The following is a 21,973-nucleotide window of genomic DNA, read 5'->3' on the forward strand; positions in this document are numbered from 1 at the left end:
GGAAAGAAACAGGTCCCAGTCCCTTAGTGACCATATTATTGAGTATAATATTGGTTGAGTTTTTGTCCTCAAACAGTGGGTGGACCCCCGTCCCAATGATAGAAATAATGTGTTTTAAGAGGGTGTTTAGGACAAATGTTGTTTTTTTTTTGTTTATAGTTGTGGGGAAAAATTCCAAAGTCAGCATTTGTGATTTTTGCATAAGAATAGTTTTTAATTGCAGTTGCATGAGATATTTGTGATTTTTATGTGAACAGGCAACTAGAGAAGTGCAGCCAACACGTGTTTCACCCCATTAGGTTGGCCATCCGACATGGGGCTTCCTCAGGGCGTAGGTATTTCAAGTGGACTCTTGGGTCCTTTAAGGTTCAAAACGGAAAGTAGAAGAATTTCTCGGTCATCTATTTTGGCGTGTCGCCTCTGCGTTCAGGTCCTGATCGGTCGGTATGAATCCCTGGAACCTGGCACTGTCAGGCATAGACCAATCAATCAATCAATCAGTTTTTTTATAAAGTGCGAATACTCACTCGTGAGGATCTCAAGGAGCTGAGTGGGGAGGTGGATCTGCTGTTTAGTTAAAGCGCATGGTCTTGAGGTCGCTCCTGAATTGCAGCAGCGATGGTGATTGCCTGTGGTAGAGGCAGGGAGTTCCAGGTCTTCACAGCAAGGTAGGATAAAGATCTTCCTCCAGCCATGGTCTTGCAGATCTGTGGGGTGGTGGCCAGGGCCAGTTGGGCGGAGCGGAGATGTCTGGTGAGAGTGTAGAATGCAAGTCGGTGGTTGAGGTATGTAGGTCCAACATTGTGGAGGGCTTTGTATGTGTGCTCGAGGAGCTTGAAGGTAATTCTTTTGTTGATAGGTAGCCAGTAAAGGTCTCTCAGGTGGCCGGTGAAGTGGCTGCAGTATTGGATGTTGAGGATGAGTCTGGCGGAGGCGCTCTGGATGTTCTGCGCTTTCTTTTGGAGTTTCTGGGTGGTGCCAGTGTAAAGTGCATTGCTGTAGTCGAGTCTGCTGCTGATGAGCACACAGGTGACTGTTTTTCCTGGACTCGGTGGGGATCCACTTGAAGATCTTACAAAGCAGGTGGAACGTGTGAAAGTAGGATGATGAAATTGCATTGCTTTTGAGGTTCATTGAGAATGAGGATTCCAGGATGGTGTAGAGGTTTTGTGCGTGGTCTGCGGTTGTGGGGGGGGGGGTGGTTCAGAGCACTGAGGGCCACCAGGATTCATCCCAGGCAGAGGGGGTAGAGCCCAGAATGATGACTACGGTCTGGTCTGAGTTAAGCTTGAGACAGCTCTCCTTCATCCAGGTGGTGACTGCCTTCATCTCGTTGTGGGAGATGCTCTTGACAGCTGTGGGTTCGTCTGTGAGAGATAAAATCAGCTGGGTTTCGTCAGCATAGGAGACGATGTTGAGTCTGTGGCTTCTGACGATGGCTACAAGTGGAACCATATAGATGTTGAAGAGGGTGGGGCTCAGGGAGGATCCTGAAGGCACTCCGCAGCTGATCTTTGAGGGTTCTGAGTTGAACGGTGGAAGTCTGACTCTCTGTGTTTGGCCAGTTAGAAAGGAGCGGAAGCATTCTAGGGCTTTGTTATGGATGCTGGCATCGTGGAGTCTTGCACAGAGGGTGTAGTGGGAGGCAGAGTAGAAGGCATCTGAGTGATCTAGGAGAATGAGGGCAGCAGGTTTGCATTGGTCGAGGAGGGTGCTGATTTCATCTGTAGCGGCGAGGAGAGCAGTCTTGGTGCTGTGGTTGCTTCTGAAGCCCGATTGGGATCGAACCAGGATGTGGTTTATTTCGATGAACTTGAAGAGTTGGGCATTGATGTCTTTCTCTATGACTTTGGCTGGGAAGGGGAGCAGAGAGATGGGTCTGTAGTTCTTGATGTCTGTCGGGTCGCAAGAGGGTTTCTTCAGCAGGGGGTTGATCTCTGTGTCCTTCCAGTATTCTGGAAAGGTGGCGGACTCAATGGAACAGTTGATGGTGCTGCCCCTCCCTTTCTTCTCGAGCTGCCTGCAGGTGTGCCTGGACTCTTGGATGACAGGGGAGAAACCAGCTGGCATTCTTGGAGGGCTGGTTGCCTGAGGGGAGCCAGTTTGTTGGTGCAGTCTGAGATCCAGTGGTGGAGGTTGCGTGCTGTGGTGTTGGCGTCCATGGATGTCGGTGGTGGGGTTTTGCTGAGGGAGGTGGTGAGCTGGCCTTGGATGACCTTGTTCCACTTCTGTTAGGATCATAGTGGGCATGGTGGCGTACAGTGGGTTTGGTGGAGGAGAAGCGGATGCAGTGGTGGTCGGTCCAGTGTGGCCCGAAGGTGTGGCTGATGGAGATGTTGTTACTTGCAGAGAAGATGGGGTCGAGCGTGTGTCCTGCTGAGTGGGTTGGGTTTGGGACCAGTAGTTTGAGTCAGATGGTGGCAAGGTTCTCCAGTAGGGATGAGGTGTTGTGGTCATCAAGGTTGTCCAGGTGAAAATTGAGGTCGCCGAGGAGGATGTAGTCCGGGGAGGCGAGGGCGTGGTGGGCGATGAAATCTGCTATGGCTTTGCGGAAGGGGGCGCGGGGTCCGGGAGGTCTGTAGATGATGGTGCTACTGAGGGTGGCATTCAGGTTGGTCTGGATCCAGAAATGGAGGTGCTTCATGTCGTGTGAGTGGTCGTCGGAGGTGGTTGTGAGGCACAGGGTGTATTTGTGTACGATGGAGATGCCTCCTCCCGGTCGTTTGATGTGGTCCTTGTGGAGGATTTTCAAGCCGTTGGGGATGGCATTTGTGATGTCCAGGGCTGAGATGGGGTTATCCAGGTTTCTGTAAAGAAGGTGAAGTCGGGGTGGTGGAGTTGAGCAGGTCCCAGATCTCCACAGCATGTCTTTTGAGGGAGCGGGTGCTGAGTATGATGCATCTGAGATGGTCGGGTCTGGTTCTTGAGGGTCGTGCGGTTGGTGGGTCTGGTGTGCGAAGGCAAGAGAAGGTGCAGGTGCAGCAGGAGAACTAGCCTTGGGTGTTCTTTGGCGGGGTGACGTGGCAGGCAGTGGAACTTCCGATGGTGAGGGTGTGGAGAGTGCTGGAGTCGTAGAGGTGGATGGTCCAAGGACCAGGGTCCTTGGCACTGGGCGTGGTTCAGGCACAGACAGGAGCAGATCAGCTTGCCTTCGGCGTTCCAGCAGTGTGGCTGTGCAGCGGCCACCATTAAGTAGGGATTGGGGAGGGCTGGACAACTGAGTGGGGGCATGAAGAAAACTGGAAAACGGCACTGGAAGGGTGTTGGCAGCAGGTGGATGAGCAGTGGCAAGGGTACAGAAAGGTAAAAAAGCACAAAAAAGAAGAGAAGTAGGAGAAAGTGAAAACAGCAATAATAAATAAGAAAAGCAATAAATAGGTAAAAGGGAAGGTGAAAAAAGAGCAGAGGAGCAAAAAGGCCAAAAGAAGAAAAACAGAGAGCAGAGAGTAGCAGTTGAGCAGAGATGCTCCCCACTGGAAGGTCCCGTTTTACCGCGCTGCGGTTTGTAAGGGCTGCAGATTTTAATATTTTACTTGGGGCAGTTTCTAGCGCGTTTAGCGCGTTTTTGCGCGTTTTGCACTTGTCCTTGTTTTATTTATTGCGCACTGGCTGGGCTCCCCCCCCCCTCACACCTGCATTTAAATTGTGGAATACTCACCACCGTTTTGGTGGGCCCGGGTTCTGTGGGTGGTTCGGGGATCGTCTTTCATCGGCGACCAGCGCCATCTTGGATTGGGTCCAGGCTTTTTGTGGCGGGCGCCATCTTGGAGCGTCCAGGCGCTCCTCCCTCCACTTCGGTGCCTATTTAAGGCACTTCTTATTGGTGATCGGCCTGAAAGGTCCCGTTTTACCGCGCTGCGGTTTGTAAGGGCTGCAGATTTTAATATTTTACTTGGGGCAGTTTCTAGCGCGTTTAGCGCGTTTTTGCGCGTTTTGCACTTGTCCTTGTTTTATTTATTGCGCACTGGCTGGGCTCTCCCCCCCCCTCACACCTGCATTTAAATTGTGGAATACTCACCACCGTTTTGGTGGGCCCGGGTTCTGTGGGTGGTTCGGGGATCGTCTTTCATCGGCGACCAGCGCCATCTTGGATTGGGTCCAGGCTTTTTGTGGCGGGCGCCATCTTGGAGCGTCCAGGCGCTCCTCCCTCCACTTTGGTGCCTATTTAAGGCACTTCTTATTGGTGATCGGCCTGAAAGGTCCCGTTTTACCGCGCTGCGGTTTGTAAGGGCTGCAGATTTTAATATTTACTTGGGGCAGTTTCTAGCGCGTTTAGCGCGTTTTTGCGCGTTTTGCACTTGTCCTTGTTTTATTTATTGCGCACTGGCTGGGCTCTCCCCCCCCCTCACACCTGCATTTAAATTGTGGAATACTCACCACCGTTTTGGTGGGCCCGGGTTCTGTGGGTGGTTCGGGGATCGTCTTTCATCGGCGACCAGCGCCATCTTGGATTGGGTCCAGGCTTTTTGTGGCGGGCGCCATCTTGGAGCGTCCAGGCGCTCCTCCCTCCACTTCGGTGCCTATTTAAAGTCGCTCTCACCCGCGCAGCGGGACGCGCAGCTAGGACGCCGTCGCTTGCCGGAGTCTTGCCAGAGTCCTGCCCGTCTGCGCCCGTCAGCGTCCCGGAGGCGTTTCGGCGGCGGGCGGGGCTCTGCTCAACGAGGATGAGTAATCCGGGCCCTCATTTGGTGCGGTACTCTTCTAGGGAGCTGCGCTCCTTGAATCATAGGGAGAGCTGCTGTTGTACTGTCTTCCCGGGCCGCTACAGAGGTAAGTCGCGATGTCCGGGTTGTGGCTGGCATCCGACACAGCTTCTGTCATCAGCCCCGCCTACTGTCAGTGCTGGTGCAGAGTATGCCTGCATGCTGTTAAACACCAGATCTGCACGCAGCCATGCGCAACACATCTTTGAGCTCCTCGAGACAGAGAAGCCACTTTGCCTAATGCTGACGGAGACCTGGTGGGGTGAAGCTTCCAATCCTGATGTGGCTATGGCCATTCCGCCGGATTTTGATGTCTTCAGGAAGGATAGAGCAAAGGGCAGGGGTGGCGGGGTTGCACTGATGGTTAAGAAGGGCACGCCCTGCACTATCCTGCCCACTGAGGACATCCGCGGCTCGGAATCGCTGGCTTTTTCAATTGTGCTAGCGCCGCATCAATCAGTAAAGGGACTGTTAGTCTACCGCCCCCCTGGTCCGCTTGGGACGTTTTTTGCTGATCTTGATTCAGTGCTGGTGGGCCTAGCACTGAGAGCAGAACACTGCTTAGTGGCGGGGGACTTTAATATCCGGATGGATGATCCGTCGGACCCCGCCGCTATTAAGCTTTTGGAGGCTATGACTCCGCTGGGTCTTACCCCGCATTTGCAGGGCCCGACCCATGACAAGGGGCACACTCTAGACCAGGTCTTCTCGACCTCGCCTCTAGTGGTGAAAGAGATTCTCCCGGTCTTGTGGTCGGATCACTGGCTGGCCAAATTTGTAATCAGCGGCAACGCCAGGGCGCCTTACCCTGTCGCACAGCAGTGGGGACGAGCCTTTAGAGCATTTAGCAGGGTGACCCCTGAGATGCTGGCTCAGGCTGCTGTGAAGCACCCGTGTTCTCTGTCTGGCGAGTTAGAGAGAGATTTGGAGTCCCTGCAAGAATGGCTGACGGAGAGGCTGAATGACCTGGCCCCAGTCCCGCCCCCCCGCTCGACATCTAAGCGGGTCTCGGCCCCTTGGTTCACCCCTGCTCTGAAGGCTACGCGGCAGCAGTGCAAGGTAGCCGAAAGGGCCTGGCGGGCACATTATGACAGCAAGGACAGGGCTGCCTACATGGCGGTGGTGAAAGCTTACCACCGAGACATCCGCCTCGAAAAGAAAGCCTATCTTGCGGGGAGAATCGAAGCAGCTTCGAACTCCAGTAAGGAGATCTTTACCATCGTTCGAGAATTCATCTCCCCTCGGACTACTGCTTCGGAAGAGGGGCCCGCAGAATCTTGGGCGGCGGATCTTGCATGTTTTTTTACTGGCAAGATCAAACTTATCCAGGCCTCCTTTCTATCGAGTGAACTGGTTATATTGCCGCTATCCGAGGCGGGCTCGCCTCCTTCAGTTGCGCAGGGTGCCCTATTGGCTGAGTTTCCTTCTCTGCCAGCCTCAGCTTCTTTAGCGCTTATGGGCAACTTAAAATCTGGGTCTCCGCTTGACCCCTGCCCTGCTAAGCTCCTGGGTAAACTGGCGGAGGTGGTTAATCCGCTGGCGCACCCTCTTCTCAACCTGTCGTTGAGTCTGGGAGAGGTGCCGCCAGTATGGAAGCAGGCAATGGTCATCCCGCTGCTTAAAAAGCCGGGACTTGACCCGAAAGCCCCAGCCAATTATAGGCCAATCTCGTTGCTGCCGGCCCTTGTAAAAATTTTGGAGAAGCACGTTCAGTCGGTGCTCTCCAATTTTCTGGAGTCTCATGAGTTATTACATGACTCCCAGTCGGGCTTCCGTTCTCATCGCAGCACCGAGACCGCGCTCCTTGAGGTTTCTGAAACCATTAAAGGGGTGTTGGATTCCGGGGGCAAAGTCATGCTGGTGTTGTTGGACTTGTCGGCGGCTTTTGACACCGTCCCCCATGAGGGCCTGCTCGCAAGACTCTTTGAGATTGGTCTGCGGGGGACGGTGCTCAAATGGTTTTCTTCCTTTTTGGCCGGCCGCCGGCAAACGATCTGGACATCATCTGACACCGCCGTAATGCCGCCTCTGGGAGTCGGGGTCCCTCAGGGCTCTATATTGAGCCCGACCCTTTTTAACATCTTTATGACCCCTTTGGCGGCGGTGGCGGAGTCATTTGGTGCCCGGATCGTGTCGTATGCCGACGACACCCAGCTCCTCTTCTCTTGCGAGAGAGGGGCCGACTTTGATGGGGAGAGTATCCAGAATTGCCTTGGGGCTGTGTTCGCATGGTTCCAACGGAACAGCCTCAAGTGCAATTCCGACAAATCGGAGGTACTCTTCTTTGGGTGCGAGACGGAGCCTAGCTGGCAGGCCTGGTGGCCCATCGACATGTTCCCTCCGTCCGGCTCTTCTCCCATGGCTAAAAACTTGGGGGTTAAGATGGACAAGGGGCTGACGATGAAAGCCCAGATCTTGGGGGTAACCGGCACTTGCTTTGGCCTGTTAAAAATGCTGCGGAGGTTCCTGCCTCTCTTATCCGAGGAGCACAGGAGGCTGACGGTGCAGGCTCTGATAGGCTCCAGGTTGGATTATGCCAACATTCTTTACCTGGGCCTGCCAGAGTATCTGCTACAAAGGCTTCAAGTTGTACAGAACGCGGCGGCCAGGGCCATTTTTGGCCTAAGTAGACGGGCCAGCGCCTCTGGGTTGTTGGTGGCGTTGCACTGGCTACCCATCCGCAAACGGATCGCCTTTAAGGCTTTGACCCTGGCCTACAAGGCGCTCCATGCGGTGGGAGCTAAACATCTTCAAAAGAGACTGACCTTCTACCATCCGACTCGCTCGTTGCGGTCAGAATCTCTACTTTTGGCGGCTGTTCCGCGTGTGAAGAGGGCTCGCCTGGGGGGCCGCTCTTTCAGTCTGTTGGCCCCACAGATGTGGAACGCACTACCGCTCCCTTTGAGGGGGGCATTTACTCTCCTTGATTTTAGAAGAGGTCTCAAAACCTGGCTGTTTTCTCAATAGGTCTCCCAGTTGTTTGTTTTCTTTTTGTTTATCTTTTAACCTGCTTTTAGTTGTGTTGTGTTATTCTGAAATCTGTTTCCCTTACCTAAAAAGCGCCGGGACACTCTTTTTGAGTAACCGTTGCGCTATACAAAAGAATAAATAACATAACATAAATAACTTAACATAACACTGGACCACCAGGATCAGGGCCTCGAACTCAGGACCTGGAAGGGTTAGGTGGCAACAGCTACCAGGCGGAGCTGTGTGGCAAGGGAAGCAATTTACTGACAAGGACAGGTGCAGACGGGCTTTTCTTTGGTGTGCCCCCTGAGCTCGTCCGCACTGAGGCCGTATTTGTAAAGGCAGGGCTTTTTAACTTGAGCATCTGCACCTGATTCCTGGGAAAAAAAGCAATCGCTAGAGAGCCATCCTATCCAAAATGGCGTCTCAGAACGGCAACCATGAAAAGAAAAGCACCAAGAGAAAGCTTAAAACTCAGTGCGTAGAAAGCCTTAAAACGAAAGTGCACACTGTGCAAAAATGGCAGCAAGGAAGGATACGTTTTGTTAAAGGGCCTCGTGGTATGTGAGTTAAAAATTCGCCCCCACATAAGAGTATTTCCCCCCTAAGGGCAGTCACAGTGCAAAATACTTTGGGAGATCAACTCGTTCTTCCCAATTTAAAAGCAGCAGTTGTGAAATGAACAATAAAATGCCAAAACACACAATTCAAAATTACCCCCAAGATGGAATTCTGTGTGTCCGCTCTGCAGTGGTATTTTTAAGAGCAGGGCTCGTAAACTTGCACTACTGCACCTGATTCCTGGGTAAACAACAACCGCTAGAGTGCCAACCGCTCAAAAATGGCATCTCAGAATGTCAACAAGGTAAAGAAAAGCACTTAGAGATCATAATGAGGAAAGCTTAAAAGTCAGTGTATGAGAAGCCTTAAAATGAAAGTGCAAACTGTGCAAAAATGGCAGCAAGGAAGGACAAGTTTTGCTAAAGTGCCTCGTGCTATGTAAGTTAAAAATGTTCTCCCACAAGAGTACTTCCCCCTTAAGGGAAGTGGCAGTGCAAAAATAGTTTGTGAGAGCAACTCGTTCTTCCCAATTTAAAGGCAGCACTGGCAGTTGTAAAATGAACAATAAACGAACAACAAATGCCCAAAAATACAATTCAAGATTACTTCCAAAAAGGAATTCTCAATTAATATTTTTGAATTTCAAAATTACCTATTGACTCGGGGCAACCCGTGAAAAACCTCCCTTTCCACTAATAACCCCACCGTCCCCCCAAACCCTCGCAGAATATGAAGAAGGGCCATAACTCCCAAATATTCAATGATCTTTGGCTGAATGGGGCCCCCTTGAAAGATTGGGGGGCCCGTGATGGGTTGAGGGTTCTCCTGCACCACAGGGGTCTACGCTATGCCGATAGTTTCAACTAAATCCCAGGGTGGTGAGCATGGGTCGTTTATTCATTACAATCTGTAATATAATTTCCTCCCTCTCCCCTTTTGAAATCGTTTCAAGGTTTGCAAAACGTCCTTGTAGCAGCCACTCTGCTAATTTGTGCACTCAGCAGAGATATGAACAATGTTTTATCTGCAAACTTCAACAATTTTGCAAGCTTTGTCAGATTTTATTTTTAGAAAAGAATGTTAACATCTGGTGCAAGAAAAGCAAAACATGGCGAATGCTCGTCATCTAAACGTGTTTGTGCAAAATTTGCATTTTTGATACCACTGGGTGTTTTTGCAGAAATCAACATCCTAAGATTCAGTAGAGTTTGGCCTCTTTGAGGCACCTTTTGTGAAGGTGATAAACCTTGAAAGGTCAATGATGTACTGCTGTTTGTTGATGTGCACGCGGGAGAAACATTTGAAAATGAAAGATGAAAACACTGATAGATGTTGGCAAATAACAGTTTTTCAAAACTCGGTGTCTCAGCTGCTATGCTCATTAAAGTAGTTCAATCTGTACTATTGCACTACTCTGTCAAGTATTTGCATCAGTTCTCAAAACGTGCCAGTTCTTACGATCTAAGATGCCCAAAGCAGGATAATGGTAGCCGACTTCGCAGAAGGCATGTTGTCTTGTTTTCATGTCCTTCGGCATTGATCCGCAGAATATGACATCATATGTTCATCCATTGCTAGATAAGTGGGTCAGAAAAACGAGTAGATCCTGTGTTTCTAATAGCTGAGAAAAAAAATATGAAATAGCTTTTTAGTAGCCCAATTAAGCTTTTTAATGTCTATTTATAATACATCCAGATCCGGCAATTTCTACATTTCTGATACTTCTTCTCTCATCGCCTTGCAAGGCATGGGTTGAAGGAGGCAGAATACCATGTAGAAAAATCCTCCGCATGTTTTCTGTAGTATTGATTTGCATCAAATAATAATACCTTAAATAAACAATACATCATATGTAGGGCATCTTTAGATGAAGAGCAGCCAAACGACCCTCATCTAGGAAAACACTACACATTTCTAACCCTTTTTCTGAGTATACAGCCCTGCAAATTTCCCATGTGCGGTGTGCTGCTTCAGTCCAGGTATTTAGTAGAATTCTGGGACTTGTAGCCTTGTTTATTGCATTAAAGTCACAGAATTCAAAGGCAAAAGAAATTAGGGCCTGATTACAATGGCTGTAGGACCGCCACCAACAGGCCATCGGTGGCGGTTTGACCGTCAACAGCCATTTTGGTCTGACTGCTTGATTACAACTCCAGCGGTCGGACCCACAGCACTCAGGCGGAAGACTGCCGCCTTCAGCAGGATTAGAGATCCCGACGGGGCGACGGTCTGGGTCTTATCTCTGTACGGCGTCGGGGCTGACCCAGGCAGCGCTGTCAGTATTATGATATCCCTTTCTAACAAGGAAGATACAAAGAGGAGGGACAAGAGAGGCTTTTTCCATTCACAAAGGAATGGGAGGTCCAGTAGAAACGGGGGCCCCTAGTACAACGATTACAAAAAGGTGTTCCTATAGTTCCTCAGAAGTAGAGTAGGTGAAGTCAAAGCGAAGGCTGGATCCAACTTAGTTCACCATGTGTCCATGGTTGGGAATCCATATTTTGGATTATAGTGCCCTCACACACCCTTTCAGGTGTCATGCTTCATCATATGGGCTGCTCCTCGTCGGGCCGGCGGTGCAATGCCCTACGGGCTCCCTTAGAAGGGGCACTTTAGCGGAGATCTTCTATCCAACTGCCGTATGGTGAAGTGCGGGTGTGGGGCCTGGATAATGTAGATGTGTGTTGGTGGGTTAAAATAAGGTCAGGAGTGCCTAGTGGAAATTGATTTTATTCTGGGGGCCTCGTACCCTAATTAAAAACGTGTAGACATGGCACTCATTTGAGTATAATGTCTCGTATCAAAGTGTCATGTACTGATAAAAAAATGGGTCAACATGTTTCTCGCTTTGAGTAAATATACTCGCGATTCGTCAGGACCTATAGAAATCCAACATATGGATTCCCAACAATGGACACATGGTGAACTAAGTTGGATCCAGCCTTCGCTTTGACTTCACCTACTCTACTTCTGAGGAACTATAGGAACACCTTTTTGTAATCCCTTTCTAACAGCCTTTTAATGGTGGGAAGACCTCCATGAAAGGGCTGAGGAAAGGGAAATGGAGGCCCCTGTCCAACGTGGGCCACTGTAAAGTGGTCCTGGGGACACATGCAGTGTCCCAACTCACCTCCATACACTGTGTGCCATGCACAACATGGACACGCAGGAGGTGCTCCGTACCATGGCAGCTTGTGCTGCGGCCCTTTTCCTTGACTGCAGCAAAAGCCGCCATGATACAGAGCACTTTTCAACTACCAGCCCGGTGGTCAAATTGAAATGCAGTGGTCCGACTGCTATCTGCTTGTCAGGAGGGCTCCTGACCACGGAATTAGCGGGCAGCGCTCCGACCTCCCACCATCAAAATAAGCCCCTTAGTCTGCAGTTGCACATTATTTATGGACCTGGGAAACTTGGAAGCTATAGGTATAATATTAGATCATATATTCAAATTACATAAGTCATGCTAAATCTCACTTCTGTTTTTGGCCAATACATACATTATGTTCAAGGGAAAATTGCTTTGTTTCACTCAGAAATACAGTTTCCATGGGAAAAATAGGTACACGTCGTGCATCTCTTTCTTCCTTTCAAACTAAGTATTAAGTCAGAGAGACACATTTCAGCTTTACTGTATGATTAGCCATTAATGTTTTTCAGGCAGCTGGAAAGTCAGGCATTACATTTATGGCCCAATTGCTTGGCAAATCCAAGACCTTGATATTAGCTATTCATTTATGTAAGTATTTTTCTAGCACGACCTGGATCACGAAAACATAAAAGTGGTTTACACTATGAAACAGACTATAAAATTAATATTTTATATATATATATATATATATATATATATATATATATATATATATATATATATATATATATATATATATATATATATATATATATATAAAAATATCACTGAGCAAAAGTGTCCATTTGACAGTGGGAGCTCCTTAATCAGCTGGTGCCCGCGTCGAGACCAGGACAGAGTCTCGTACAAAATCTTGCTCAAAGAAGTACACGGCACACCTCTTGATGATATTAGATTTGTTTATTCAGTTCGTGACTGTCTCCTACGCGTTTCGAACCGTAGTTCCTGATCACGGTAGAGTGTGATCAGGAACTACGGTTCGAAACGCGTAGGAGAGGCAAGAGGTGTGCCGTGTACTTCTTTGAGCAAGATATATAAAAATATATAGGGTATCAAGAGATTCTCAGCATGTACAAGGACAATGGAGTGGACAGGCCAGGAGGCAAATGTATGACAGGGCGTAGCAAGAAGTGACTAGAACATATTGGGGAGAAGGTGAGAGTGAGTGGCAGAAGTGGATGAGTGGGATAAGGGCACGTCCACTAAGCCCCAATGAGCAGGCACATGGAACCAGGGAATGGGGGTGGGAAGGAGTGAGGGAAAGTACATCGTGGAAACAGAGGAGCAGACTGAATGGGATGCTTATTAGACCACAGCCGAAGGTGATCATAATGCGATGAGGAGTTGCTTGATAAAATGAGTCTTCAATTACTTCTGAAAGTGGAGAAAGTATGTGGACTGTCCGATTTGAACAGGTTTGAAATTCTATACTGTGGGCATATAGAAGCAGGTTTGGTATCTCAACTTTTCCTTCATACATATCCTCATTTCCTTTCTGGTGATGCTACTGCTGCGTGTTGTGTATATCCCGCAAAAGGTATTGGTCTTAGCTGCAAGGTTGTGATGCGCTGCAGGTAGCAGCCGCGGCCACTGCAGGTAAGAGAGGTGCAGCGGTGGGGCCGGCTGGGGGTGGATTTCGAGAGGCGACCACAAGGGAAAATTAAATAAATATGTAATTTTCCATTGTGGTCGTCTCTCGAAATCCCCCCCAGCCGGCCCCACAGATCGACTGCTCTTGCCTGCAGCAGCCGCGGCTGGCAGGTAGTACGATCCAGTGTAACTGCCTGAATATAGTTGTCATTGTATTACACTTGTGACTGCCTTTAATGTGACTGCCAGCTGCATTTAGAATGCTCTTTAGAATCACGAAGGTGTTTGGGATACCCACTAGTAATCCTTTGCTAATATCACTAAAGATTAGAGCCAGTGCAAGAGCAGTTGTTTCCTGTAAAGAAAGCCTTCTATATAGAAGGTTGAGCTGTTGCCAGGAGGTCTTTGTATTTTGTATAGAAAGTGGGGGTTGAAGCTGAATTTTTTGTCCAAGCCAAAGCCCAGTCATTAAATAGCGGATTAAAACCATTCAAATCCACTGTTTTACTACTTGTTTTTTTCCATGGTTTTCGATGAATATACAATATTGTCTAGTTGGGGCTAAACAAGAGGAAGGAATTTTACATGCTTACATATTGGAGAAGCAGCTCTTCCCTGCCTTCTCCTGGGTGACAATAGGCTTTTGTACCTCATCCAAGAGTTTCCAAAGCAGTGTTAAAAAATCCTCTTGTGGTTCGTTGTTGCCTGTGTCTGAATTTCTATGCCTTGTGCTACTGCTTGGGCAATTCTGTTTTTGGCTAATATCTTGGAAGTGCCTACACACGCTCTATCTCAAACATCTCCTAAGTGAAGACGTGTCTATTTCAGAGTCAGGCTCCTGATCTGATTCCTCTCTGAATTTATTTCGGAAGATGAAGGTTCTTCTGTCATTGTGTAGGATGTTTAAGTTGTTTCTTCTGTTGTCATTGGATTGAATTTGCTAAGGTTAGTTATGCCTGATCCTATTTCTATATTTATGTTGAGAGCCTGGATTTGCATTGGCTGGACATTGGGAATTGCTGAGCCACTTTACCTCTTATGCAGATTGGGTCTTTGGGCTTTGCTCTAGTTTTGTGTCTCTCCATGCCCCAAGCTGTAAAAAAGGACCTGTTTCCAAGAGAGCAGTGGTTGGCTTGTCAAATCACCTCACAATGTGCTTATTACATTCACAGGGCTTGTATGGTAGGAGAAGATTACTACTGCGACTGGAGGTGGGGCATCCTAAGAACTGAGTGGGGAGCAGAGCACCCCAAAGAAATATCGCTTTGCAAAAGTGGCAGAGGCGCCTGATATATTGCTTATGCTGTCTTTGTCTCTGCAATCTATACTCTTAAAGATTCCTTCACATTGAGGCAGCCAACATCCAGTAATTCCTTGTGGCTGAATTCCTCTGCTACCCACAATCAAGAGACTTTTATTGCCAGCAGCATTTTCTTTTTTGCCTCCCTGTATCACCCCATCGAGCAGCTCTGGAATTAGTTTTCTCTGCTTTTGGTGCACTCTCTTTACGCTCTTCAGCGTGTTGTTCTGAATCATCCCTCAAGCAGTTCTTAATTCTCTGAATCACTCCGCTTGCAGTTCAATAATCCAAGTAGAGACTGAGATTAGATTGCGATCAGTGTCCCCCATGGCTGACCCCCCATTTGCGTTCACTGCTCGTGCTGCTGTTAAACATCCGGGACATTTGGTGTTTGTTTTACTTTCTTCCATTACCTGTTTTGCCTACTTTGATGTCTGTTTTGTGCTAACTGTGTTGAATGACTTGCAGTAGACAAATCAGATTTGGGACTAAATGTCCTAGAATCTGTGGATTACAGAATTCAACTTGTTGAAGCTTTACCTGGCCTTGTCCTCAGGACTCTACCCCCCTCAACCACCTGAACTGGTATATTAAGCATTGTCCCAGGTTTTCAAAGCCACAGAAAAGAAACGTTGTTCATGCTGCCTTCTGCCCTTGCCCCTAAGAGGCTTATGGTTGTGTTAGTCACATCTTCTAATTTTCCCACTAAAATCAGTGTTTAAATTAATTTGTTTATTCTGTTCATGGGCCACCTTGCAGTTTTCAGGGGAGCGGTGGGGAAGAGAAAATATCCCCTTTTCTCTCTTGTGCGCTTCTTTCACCTATCTCCCTCCGGTGCCAACAGCTGTTACTAAATTAACACTCAGATTTGAAACCTCTCTCCACTGTCTCGTGCTGATTTTGCATGCTGGGAAATTGGCATGCACCATCACTCTTACTATAGAGGCACACGCCTTTGACTCCTTACCTTTTACCTCCACGCCAACGTTGTCCTACTGCTCGGCTGCACCACAAGGCTCCAATTTTTCTCTCAGGGATGCCAGCACCTCAAGATGGTTTTGGTCCGCCAGTCCTCCTGCACCTCCTGCATGTAGCTCCTCTCCACAAACCTAGCTAATTCCCATTGAATTTATGCCTGTTCATCTCATGCCTCGTCCTAGCAACCTAGCTCAGATGTTGAAAAACAATATAAAAAATGTCAGCTGTGGGAAGTAACAAAAATTTTAAAACCGTTAGGGCTGGCATTTGCAGCCACAAATGTAATGTCTAAACAAGCAGGAAATCCTTGACTACTTTCTTACCTGAATGAGAGTGCAAATCTCCTCTGGTCGATTGTTCCATAATCTGTCTGCATACATAAATATATGTCGTTTTTTTTTTTTTTTAAATGGAGCTTAAAAATATACAAAGGACCAAACAAAAATGGTATTATTTTTAATTTCGGGCATTCTGGAACATGTGGAATGGTGCAAAAAGGCAATTTATTTGATCCCCAATGCATTTTGTTTATGATGTAAAGTTAGTTTCCTGTGTCCAGAATAGATGAAATTCAGGAAGTGGACAATCTTTTTCCTGCTCCACGGGTGAACATGGATCTACGTATTATCATTGCACATTGGGATTTGCAGCAGGTGGAAACACCAACATGCACTTGGGCTTGGGTTTTTAAATACAGATAAGAATAGTATGTTGAGCCATCACTCAGGACACCCAGTTCCTAGGAAGGTTTTAAATATCATATAAAGAATTTTAGTTAGGGATTTGCTGAAACTAAGGATTTACCTTTTATAGTTATGTCTGAAATTACAATCGAATCACGCAGCTTCACAAAGAATATTGGATGGTCCACAATGCCATTTGCTGCATGACTGGTTGAAGAGGATTAATTGTGCATGTTGAGTCTCATCTGGAGACATTTGTTTTTTTTAGTTTTAATGTATTTATGGACTTTGTGTAATTGCTTTTATCTAAAATCTTTGACATAATTCAAACACTGAATATTTGTGTCAGAAGTAAAGTCAATCATACACAAATATTTGCGAAAATGTTGCAATCAAAAAGGAATATATGGCCTGATTTAGAGTTTGTCGCATGGAATCAAGGTTGGAAGGTTGGCAGAGCACTTTTATTCGCCACCCTGCCTTTACTCAATTTGCCAGATGCAGCCGTGGCCGTACAGGTAAGAGCGTTTGGGCCAGTGCGGGGGGGATTTCGACAGACGATGACGAGGGAAAATTATTTATTTATTTAATTTCCCTTCATCATTGTCCATCGAAATCCCCCCCACCCGTCCCATCGCTCTTATCTGCATAGGCTGTGGCTGGCCAGATGTACAGTTCACTGCTGGTCCAGCGCAGCTATGAACTCCATAGTTATGTATGAACTGTCGTCTGGCAGTTCCTACAACCCCATTTAATATTTGGTGTGTGTCCGTTAATGTTTAAAGTTTTTTTTATTTTCTGAAAACAACTCCCAAAGCAGGAGTTTGTAGACATAAAATTTTAAAAAACTAATGCCCCTACACTATAGAGATATATTTTTTTATTTTTACAGTCCCTCACCACCCGAATATTTCAGATGTGAAACACGGTAAAAAACAGCAATTCGACTGCCAACTGTAAATAGGGCAGGTGGGTGGATGGCTTACCTCTAATGGCCCATAATTTCATTGACCATCAGAAGGAGCTTTACACTGATCGGGTAAATTTAACTCTGGAGGCATAAAGCTGCCCATCTGCTAAACTCTGAATAGGGCGGCAGACTGAGAGTTTGGTGGACAGGTTACTCTGTTGTGATAGAGTACCTTGTCCAATGAACTCTAATTCAGGCCCTCCATCTGCCACATTTAAAGTTCATCAGAGGCCCACAGGTGAACTCTATGGGTTTGTATGAACCACCTTCCCAAGGGTACATAAAACGCCTTTTAAAAATTAGCTGTGCATTCGTCATTGTGGATGAAATCTTTTCACAAACAAACTCCCAATGGAGGAGTTTGTTGTTGGAACAGAAGCAAAAGCTAGTGGCACCAACATCATGGAACTTTTTTCCCATAGTGTAAGGGTCATTTACTTTATTTTTACTGTCCCTCACTGCCAGGATGTCCCAATCTAAATAAGGCGGATGGTCAGAGGGTATTCCCTCTGGCCATCGGAGGAAGATTTACGGTGACAGAGTAAATTTTACTCTGCTGACGTGAACCTGCCAGTCTGCCAGTTTGTAACTAGGGAGGAGGTACGGAGAGTTTGTTAGACAGGGTACTCCATGGATGTTGCAATACAGTACACTGTCCACCAAAATCTAAATCTAAATCAAATTCTAAAGAGGTAGGAAGTAAGTTAAACCAAAACTGAGAAGATGCAACTTGGATTTTTTTTTTTAAACCAAAAGGTGAGCAAAATATGCATAATACTTAAATACAGGTTAGGCCTTCATATCGTATTTTCCCAATCAATAAGTGTTACATGAGGGATAAAGATAAAATAGATGAAGAAAAGAAGGGGAGAAGACAGCAAACTTAATAGACAAAAGGAGCTATGAACGTGAACCGAAACGGCAAGCCAATGAATATACTGTAGAGAAGAAGAATCATGTCAAGTCCAGCTAAGATACAATTTCAAAAACTACAGTCAAAAATAGATTCAAAAGGAAGGAAAAGGGAAAAACATATTTTTTTCAACTAAAACAATAGTTCAGGTAAAATAGAACAGGAGATGGAAATAGCAGGCAGGCCAAAGAGAACAGTAGAGATTGTTTTTTTATATATATATTTTACACTTTTGCTCCAGATGATTGGGGAAGGAATTGAAGACAAACTTTAAATGATGGATCTAGTCAATCACATATTGAATATGGGAAAATAAACTAGAGCTAGGAGAAGAGAGTTACGCTGGGGCCAATTAAAATATGGGCCTATTATGGAAGCGTTAAAATGAATACAGTAAGCAGATCTTAAGATGTGGAAAAAGAAAAGAAATGCACGAAAGAAATGAGAATGACACTTTTATGTCTTTAGAATAAAAATATAGATAAAGATACAACCAAACTTGATGGAATAATACTTAAAGTACATAAGCGCACACAAGACAAATTATTTTGAAACTCCATAACATTAAGACTTATGAAATAACTTACACCCTTCCCATGACACCCAAAGCATAGTCAGCTCGTCGATAAAAGTGAAATAAGTTTGTTATTGCATCTGAAATATGAGGGAAGAAGTGAAGCGTACTCAAAAATAGCAAATATAGCGTAAAGCATTTAAAGATAGCAAGGTACATTGAAGAGTTAGAGGGTGGGATAGGCAATGAATATCATCTCAGCAAATATAGTAATTTCAATACAATGTGATCGATGAAACCCAGTTTTTAGTAGAGACCTCTAACATCTCAGACTATATAGACAGAAGAAAGAGAACATATGAGAATTAATGATTCTTGATACATTTTACAAAGAGAAAGCAAAAGGCAGTTACATTATAATTAAATAGAAGGGGTCAGGGAAGGATTGGCTTTATCGGAGAAGAAATAACAGTAGACATTTAAATGATGAAGAAAAAAAAATCCAGGTAGTAGAAATGTTTTGGAAATAGGTGAGAAACAATCTGTAGTAGCAGTTGCAGTCAATAAGTGAATTAATAAAGTAAAGGACAGGAGTCAAGATTTGGTTAGCATTAGATAAATAGGGGCAGATTTATCAATATTTTGCACAACAAGTGATACAAACTTGTGCAAAGTCTTAATAAACTGTCTACTTTCAAACACAAAGCAAACACAAGTAGATGATGGACGGAGCACAGACATTTTTCAGACACTCGCCCCCAGTCACAGATCTGGGTTGAATCCATTATCATTCTTTAGCTCACTTCGCCACCCCAGTTCGGATGTATGACGTTACAACGCATGCTGTTACAACGCATGCTGTTACAACGAAAGTTTTACAACGCGAGTGCATTGACAACGGAGGACATTACAACGCAAGTCTTTACATCGACTTGCACTAGATGGCGTGCTAACATTAAAAAAGTGTAATTTATTATTCCAACTCCAGTCCACGTAACAGTAGGGAAGGTGTTGGGATAGTAAACTACACTATTATTAATGTTAGCACGCCGTCTAGTGCAAGTCGATGTAAAGACTTGCGTTGTAATGTCCTGCGTTGTCAATGCACTCGCGTTGTAACAGTTTCGTTGTAATGGTAGTGCGTTGTAAAAGTTGCGTTGTAAAGGTTGTTCCCCCCCCAGTTCAGACCCAGCTATATGCTAATCAGTCTTGACCCTGTGCCTCGGGCCCAAACTGCCAAGCCAGGTTTTCTCTGGACCGGAAACAAGCATCCTGGGACCGGTTTTGGGGTAACACCCCCTCATCAGCCAGGATAGCTTGAATCCGGTGGCAAAGTGAGCAAGGGACCTACCTCTGGACATACCTTGCCAACTTGGGGCAAACAAAGCAACACAAGGAGATGAAGGAAGGAGCGCTGAAACTTTTCAGACACTCACCCTCAGTCACGGATCTGGGTTAAATCCATCCTGTACTTTTGCACCCCCGTTCCTGCACGGACAGAAATGCACAACATTGTGCATTTCTGTCCATGCGGGACTGGTCTGCGGTGTTCCTATGGTGGTGCCTTTCGAATGCTCTCCTATGAGCCTTAGAAAGTCACCTCCATGTGACTGCTGCCACAGGACCGCCCACCTTGATTACAACTCGTAAACCAGCAGGCGGACTGACTACTGGTTTGGCGGTCTTGGAGCGGGGTGCTAGCATGGCAGCTCCCTGCAAGACCACAATACTCGTAATCAGTACCTAAATCTAAGCATGGTCTATAATTTTACGATTGTCAAATGTACGAGTGCCTAGAGTTAATAGAGGTGGGCAGTGGCATTTTTTTCTCCATAATTTGTAGAAATGTTATCTGTCTGTGGGGATTATTCTTCTCAGCACAGCGGGCTGAATGTTGTACTTTCCCGTATATGTGATTGCTTAATATTGTAAGTTGCAAAGTTTGATGAAAGCCACACAGGGACTCCAAGGAATGGGTTCTACGAACAGGACCGGCTTTAGCGCTGGTAGCGCCCAGCGCACCTGTCTTTTTTGGTGCCCCCATGACCTCCTTCTACACTAATTCCCTCACTACCACTCTCCAGCAATATGCCCCTCATCTCTTATGAGCTCCCCTCTGGCATACATTTCAGTTTCTTATGGTGCTACTCATAGTTCACTTGCACTCAGGTCTGTGATCTGCATGGAACTTTGCAGCAGGCACAATAACCCACATAGCTACTTTACGATGAGTCAAATCTGCCATTAAACACAATTCTAATTCTTCACCAGCAGGAGCATTGATCACCAGAGTTATCTTAACATTTTTATTGTTGCCTAAAAACTGCTGGAATTAGAAGGAAGTTCACCTACTTTTAAACCCATAAGTTGTATTTGAACACAAGATCCCCCACCAAAGTCAGCGCCTGGTGCGGCTGCACCAGTCGCAACGCCCTAAAGCCGGCCCTGTCTACAAACCCTGCACAATGGGAGTATGCCTCGCCATTGTATCATGACAAATATATAAGAACTAATGGACAATAACAAAGTATATTCATCAGCTTGTAACGAAAATGGCATTTGCTTTTAATCCCAGTTGTTTATCCCTGAAAAGATTAATATTACTTCCTAAATACTGTTAAGTATTGGCATCTACAGTTTTCAAGTGTCTATCAAATTGCTGATCACTGATGTTGAGTAATGAAATCACTAATCATTTGGAAAATTGAAAATAAAGAAAGTACACTGATAACATTTTTTTTTTTTAATGTTTCTGTGTTTAACAATACAGGAATATACAATTGATATATTTTTTGCCCAAACCTGGTATGACAGACGTCTGAAGTTTAACAGTACCATGAAAGTCTTAAGGCTAAACAGCAACATGGTTGGTAAGATTTGGATACCAGACACATTCTTCCGAAATTCAAAGAAGGCTGATGCTCACTGGATAACGACGCCCAATCGGATGCTGAGGATCTGGAATGATGGCAGAGTACTGTATACTTTAAGGTAGGATACTTATAATACCTTTACCTTTACTTAATGGCTAATATTTTGGAAATTATACTTTAGTGAGAATAGACTACAAAAAAATACTTTTCGAAATAAAAATTTCATAGAAAAGTATTGCAGTTTCAACTAGAAGATGAATTACCTGTTTGATAATAAGAATTTCATACGCTCTAGTATCAATTTATAACAGCACACTACAAATTGTTTCAGAATAAATATTGCAGGAAGAGTCAGAGAATTTTTTAACAGTGATGAGAATAAAGTATATTCAGAAGATGTGTATATGTCCTAGAGTAGGGTTGAACCCAACTCATTGTCTTCATTCGGGGAGATAGGAAATGTGTTTATGTATATTTTAATTTAAATAATTGTAGTAATGAGTATGTTCGGTTGTACCCCATCAAAGTGTTGAAAGGAAGGCAAGAAATCTTGTAATGCAATGAAAGAGGAACTAGGGTGAAACAATTGTTAATATGTTGTTGACTCCAAAGATCAGATGAAGGCCTGTCTAAAGAGTTCAATCTTTATGAGATTTCAGAACAGTAGATGGTTAGGCTCTGCTCTCGGACATAGAGGCATCTGCCTCTATGTCTTAGTCATTGAAGTTCTGTTACTGGATAAGTTGCTCATTTGTTGATTGCAGTTT

General features: G+C 45.7%; 1 protein-coding gene across 2 annotated transcripts in view; it reads left to right on the forward strand.

The window, feature by feature from the left end:
* GABRG2 (gamma-aminobutyric acid type A receptor subunit gamma2) overlaps window positions 1-21,973 on the forward strand; it is a 510,299-nt gene that overhangs the window by 247,593 nt on the left and 240,733 nt on the right. For both annotated transcript variants that reach the window (XM_085617829.1, XM_085617830.1), the window contains exon 4: window positions 21,104-21,324. In XM_085617829.1, the coding sequence (XP_085473955.1) occupies window positions 21,104-21,324 (221 nt within the window). The remainder of the gene's footprint in view (window positions 1-21,103; window positions 21,325-21,973) is intronic.

This window comes from Triturus cristatus, chromosome 7, assembly GCF_964204655.1.
Source record: "Triturus cristatus chromosome 7, aTriCri1.1, whole genome shotgun sequence".
Classification (NCBI taxonomy): Eukaryota; Metazoa; Chordata; class Amphibia; order Caudata; family Salamandridae; genus Triturus; species Triturus cristatus.